The sequence below is a fragment of the Mus caroli genome, chromosome 11, assembly GCF_900094665.2.
Source record: "Mus caroli chromosome 11, CAROLI_EIJ_v1.1, whole genome shotgun sequence".
In the NCBI taxonomy this organism is placed as follows: Eukaryota; Metazoa; Chordata; class Mammalia; order Rodentia; family Muridae; genus Mus; species Mus caroli.
In genome coordinates this window covers 41414003-41420002 of record NC_034580.1, presented here as the reverse complement: position 1 = coordinate 41420002, position 6000 = coordinate 41414003, and the positions used below count along the sequence as shown (strand labels likewise).

Below are 6000 nucleotides of genomic sequence, written 5' to 3'. Positions count from 1 at the left end.
CCTTGAGCAAGCAGGTTCCAGGCTGGGGGAAGGGAGGCCACACCATTGCCCATAGAGAAAATCAAAATTCCCATGAGCCTCTTGCCACAGTGTTTTTATCGGCAGAGAGTGTTGTTTGATCTCCATTTCTGCCTGAAGATAGGTAATTTTGGATGAATCATTGAGATTAAATGAGGGTCGCAGCCTTGTGACTTCTGTTTGAAGGAAATGTTCTAAACATGTCTGTCGTGGCTTTCCTGCAGATAGAGCACTACATAGCACAGTGGTTCTCAACCTGTGGGTCACAACCCGTTTGGGATCAAATGATTTTTTTTCATGGGGTCGCCTAAGACCATCAGGAAACATAGATATTTACATCACAATTCATATCAGTATTAAAATTACAGTTATAGAGTAGCAACAAAAATAATTTTGTAGTTGGTGGTCACCACAACATGAGGAACTGTATTAAGGTTGGAAACCACTGGCATAACACATCAGCCCTGTTTTAAATTATTAATTAAAAGCACAAAACTGTGGGCATCTTGACACTGCTTAAGCTGCAGGGAAGATGTTTGCTTGCAACCCAAAAAGGGAGAGGGCTCTGCTCAGCTGGGAGCATGCAGGTGTCTGCTAGGGATGGAGATGTTGCTGCAAGCATTAATTTGGGAAATTACAGGAAGTGATGATGCAAATTTGCAAAGATACTGTCCATCATTGATGAAAACTTTCATATATTCATGTGTACATACATACATATCCATGTGCATATACCATGTGGCTACACACATACAGGCATCTGTGCCAGGTCTTTTTAATCGGGGCATTGTAGTAGTAGGTGAGCTGTGACACCATTTTGGTGGTCTGTGATTAGCACTGTATGCGGAGTTGACTATGAAGCCAGGATTCTTGTGACGTCACAGTGCTGGGCGAAGGTCATTGCATGCATACATATTCATGTTTCATATCCCTGCAAAGATGCGATCCTGGCGTTACTGGTGCGCACTTCCTACTGTGAATACGGTGGAGATAGGGTTAAACCCTTTGCTGCAGGGCTAAGTGGGGATCTATATGACACTTCCTGTGGCCTTCATCATGACACCTGTCAAAGCCGAGTTTACCTAGCAAGGGAGCATAACAAGCACACAGTTCTTGCAGGGAATCAGAGGAGGACTGCTTATGAGCCTCAGGCACATGGACCATGAGGTAAGTGTGAAGTTCTGTGTCCCCCAGGTGGTGACAGGCTCAGGGCTGGACAGCCAGAAGTCGGACGAAGAGTACCGGGAGCTTTTTGACCTGGCCCTGCGAGGCCTGCAGCTTCTATCCAAGTGGAGCGCCCATGTCATGGAGGTGGTAAGTGTCCTGAGGTGCCAGGCCTCACACTGGCCTGACTCACAAGGCATCCATGGACATCTGCCTCTAGTTGGCACTCTGTCTTTCAACATAAAAATCCATATACCATACTTAGCCAACTGAAACCTACATCTAATATATTTACAGAAGTATATGACCTTAAATTAATATTTTCATCACTTAAACAACAAAAATATCACATGTGGGACCCAGCACCAACATTAATTGGCTCACAACCTCTTGTAACCCCAGCACAGTAGATAGTTTGCATCTGGCTTCTGTGACACCCACACTCACGTGCATTTCCCCACAGACATATAGACACATAAATAACATTAAAAGTAAATCTTATAAATGAACCCACATCTGGGGCTGGAGAGATGACTCAGCCGTTAAGGCTAGGCTCACAACCAAAAGCCCACATCTGTCACCCTGCCCGTTTAGCCTTCGGTATTCTGACTCTATGCATCCCAGTTTTAGAGATTCACCATATATAGACTCATAGAGCTCGTGTGGTGTTTTGTGTCTGGAGTTTCTTACATTGTGTTTTCAGGGTCCAGCCCCATCCTGCACGAGTCATTATGTTCACCCCACATCCCATTAGTGCTCCCTGGTATTGCTAGACTGCTTTGTTTACCATTCCTCAGTTGATGGGTGTTGGCTGTTTCTTCTCTCCCCAGTACTCTTGGAAGCTGGTTCACCCCACAGACAAGTTCTGCAACAAGGACTGCCCCGGCACCGCGGAAGAGTACGAGAGAGCCACGCGCTACAATTATACCAGCGAGGAGAAGTTTGCCTTTGTGGAGGTGGGTGTGGGGATACCCTGCTCTCCCCACCTACTCCTGGACGGCTGCTCCCCGTGGTTCCTGGAGTTGTTTTATCCCCAAACTGTATTATCTTTTTAACTTGCTGCCCTTTATCTAATTTTTTTTCCTAATCCAGGTTGTTTTCTGTCAAAAGTTACTAGGAAATGATGAGGGATCAAGCTAATTTAAAATGCCCCTAGGGAAGAACAGTTGCTAGTTCCTGGGGTAGTAAGAGCCGCTTTTCCTTAGGAGTGTGGCCATTGGTTGCTTCCCCGTGCTCCAGTGGATGACCTCATGGCCATGGGCAGCGCTGACTGTACTCACTGAGTTAAAACATGATAAATAGATGAATACATAAATGTTTATGGAAGGAGGATATGAAACTGGAGGGGAAGTCCTGAGGGAGGACGGAGGGGGGGGGGAGTGAGCATAGATATGATCGAGATATAATGTATCTGAATCAGAGTTTCTATTGCTGCGACGAAATACCATGACCAAAAAGCAAGCAGGGAAGAAATGGGTTTATTTGGCTTATACTTCCATATTGCTGTTCGTTATTGAAGGAAGTCAGGACAGGAACTCAAAACAGGGCAGAATCCTGGAGACAAGAGCTGGTACAGAAGCCATGGTGGGTGCCGCTTACAGGCTTGCTCAGCCTGTTTCCTTATAGAGAGAGCCCAGGACCACCAGCTCGGGGATGGCCCCACCCACAATGGGCTGGGCCCTCCCAAATCAGTCTCTCATTGAGAAAAGACCTACAGCTGGATCTCAGGGAGGTATTTCCTCAACTGAGGCTCCTTCCTCTCTGATGACTCTAGCTTGTGTCAAATTGATACAAAACCAACCAGTAGTACATAATGTATACATGTATGACATTTTCTAAGAATAAATAAAAAAAAATATGGTGAGGGCTGGCAAGGTGGCTCAGTGGGTGAGAGCACTGGCTACACAGCCTTGGGGACCTGAGTTCAGATCCCAGCACCAGTCACAGAACAGATCAGGATTCCACCCTTAACCCTGGTGCTATGAGGATGGACATAGAAGAATAGCTGGGCCACACACTCAGTTCTCTTTGGCTTCGTTTGTTCTGTGGTTGGTTTTGTTGACATAGGATCTCATTAAGTTGCCCTTGAACTCACTTGCTAACCAAGGCAGGTCTTGGGACTATAGACTTGTTCTGTCAAGCCTGGCTGAGTTTTAGCTTTCTACCAGAGTACTCACACAATACATGTTCCTTCAGTGGGGATTTCACACACTCTCCAAGTCTCCCTAAGAGTCTCACTGTTTTGTGCTCTCACAGGTCTTCGCAGTGGCCATCTTGAGAATGATCTTGGTCATTCTGATGGCCATATGGGTGACTGTCATTAACCCTGTCATTCTCATTTCCCAGAGTCTAATACCAAGTATTTTTTCATGTGCTTATTGGCCATTCTTCTATCAGTTTGTATAAGCTATTTTTGAAGTCTTTGCTAGTTTTTAAAGGTTGTTTTCTGCCTTCTCATTATTGAACTGTGAGAATTCTTTCCATAATGTCACCACAAAACCCTCACCATGTATGTGATGGAAACAGCTTCTCGACTTCGTGATTTTGTCTTTTTTTTTTTCCTTTGACAATGCCTTTTGAGGATAACTCATTTTATATTTTGCCAGAGTCGAATTTATTCATCTTATTATTTTACAGTATGCAAATGAGGACTCTGGCTAAGAAATCCTTACATGGTCTCAAGTTGCAAAGACTTTTCCCTCTAGTCTTCCAGCCTTGCCCACTCTGTATTTGGAATTATTCTGAGCCCTTCTTTATTGGTCTCAGTGTTTTAATGATGGGGTTGTCTGTGTGAGACACTATGCATGTGAGTGTCTTAGGAAGCCAGAGACATCGGAAAGCCTTGAGCTGGAGTTACGTAAGGGCAATGGTAAGCTGCCCAACATGGGTGTTGGGAATTGAACTTGGGTCTGCAAAGGCAGTTAGTGCTCTTAACTGCTGTACCAGCTCCCTGCTCCCTATCTGGATGCTTTTTAATTTTACCTCTGGCCAGGAGCCCAGCTCTTTGAATGCCTCTCTTATTAGTTCTCTTCACAATACCTTACTGCAGCCAAACAGTCTACTCTTTGGCTTCTGGGGATGTCCTCACCGTCTGACAAGGTTTCTTACCCTAATTGCTAGAGGAGTGCTTGCTTGTTGGTTGGTTTGTTTGTTCTGTTTCTTTAATGTCTTTCAGAAAGAAACAAGCCTCACATGTAAGCATATCCCCTCATTCTGCTATCCCTTCCTGTTCAACAGAAGGCTTTCGTTTCTCATGGACATGCATAGCAAGGCTTTCTTAGCCATTGGGCCTTCTGTGCTTCAGTCTGGTGCATGCAGTCAGACATGTCACTGTGTGGGTGTGAGAGTGTGGCCACTGTGTGAAGGCTGATATATCATGTTCCCAATTTGTCACCCATGTCCCCTCTGTCCTCACAAGTCAGCGTGTCACCACTCGAGACTAACTGGGGAGGCGGGTTTCCTTTGGTAAAGATGGACTAAAGAGACTGTGTCTCCTACCGGAGCCCAGCATTCCTATCCCCACTACGCCAATTCACATCCCCACCAGCCAGTCTCGAATGGTAACACGACACACGCTCCCCTCCCCTCCTCTGCACAGGTAGAAACAGAGCTGTCCTCGGGACAGCTTCAGGAGAACATTCCAGTGTAGAGCTCAGGTAGCTGTCAGCCACATGGGGGTTGAAACAGTGATCTGGTTTGGTCTAGTTCATGTCGGAGAGATCCCCAAAAGGCACAGGAGTACCACCCAGAATGTGGTTCAAGGACCAGCTGTGATTTGTCATCCATCAGCAGTGAGATTAGAGCATGGGTCAGGGTGATAATGACCAACTTTGTGAAGCACAGCCACGCTTTTGTGGCAGAATACTAGTATTATTTTCTAAGGATCACTTATTTCTGGTTGACACGTGATGGCTATAAATATACCTGAGGTCCACTGTGACATGTCAGTGCTTTGGATGCAGTCTGTAAAGGTCAGTTCAGCTCATTTGCACATCTGTCACTTTGAATTATAATTATGAGCATTCAAAATCCCCTCTGAGTAACTGTTTGAAATACGCAGCTACGTGTGCAGTGCAGCTTCCCCACCGGGGCATAGCATAGGAAATGGTCTCTCCTACCCAACTGCACATGAACTACCCCATCTCCATACTGCCACTGTATCCTTCCGGGTTTTCTCTCTCGTGTGTGTGTGTGTGTGTGTGTGTGTGTGTGTATGGTGTATGTGTGTATGTGGGGTATATGTGTATGGTGTGTGATATATTTATGTGCCTGTGGAGGCCAGAGCTCAATTCCATGTGTCATTCCTCAGGAGCTGTCCACCTTGGGTATTTTTCTCCAGTTAGGTGAGGCTACCTGCATTAAGCCCCAAGAATCCAGCTTGTACTGAATTATGAGCACAGCACCGTGCTCAGCTTTTTCCTGTGGGTTCCGGAGTTTGTACTTGGTTCTCATACTTGTAGCACAAACACCTCACCAACCGAGCCATCTCTCCCTCCACTCCCTTTTGGTATTTTTGTTGTTGTTGTTGTTGTTGTTTTTATTCTAAGCTTTGTGGAATAATGCACCTGATGTGATGTGGTGAATGCCCTCCAGTTCTGTCCATGTTGCTGCACATGGCATATTTCTTCTTTCTGGCTGCATAGCCTTGCATTGTCTGCATCTACCGTGGTTTGTCTCTCCACTCATTGTCAAGGTCCACCCCAGTAGATTCTGTCCTGGCTGTTGTGGCTAGTGGTCCAGTTACGGTTGGGTTCATTTCTTCAACCTAGTGGTTTCCTTGTCCTCAGTCACACCCAGAAGTAAGATGGCTGAATCATG

The 6000-nt window shown here is 45.8% G+C and overlaps 1 protein-coding gene across 6 annotated transcripts in view; it reads left to right on the top strand.

Annotated features, from left to right (window-relative positions):
• Cyfip2 (cytoplasmic FMR1 interacting protein 2) overlaps positions 1-6000 on the top strand; it is a 115221-nt gene that overhangs the window by 42469 nt on the left and 66752 nt on the right. For all 6 annotated transcript variants that reach the window (XM_021175634.2, XM_021175636.2, XM_021175633.2 and 3 more), the window contains 2 exons: positions 1213-1332; positions 2013-2138. In XM_021175634.2, coding sequence (XP_021031293.1) covers positions 1213-1332; positions 2013-2138 — 246 coding nt within the window. The remainder of the gene's footprint in view (positions 1-1212; positions 1333-2012; positions 2139-6000) is intronic.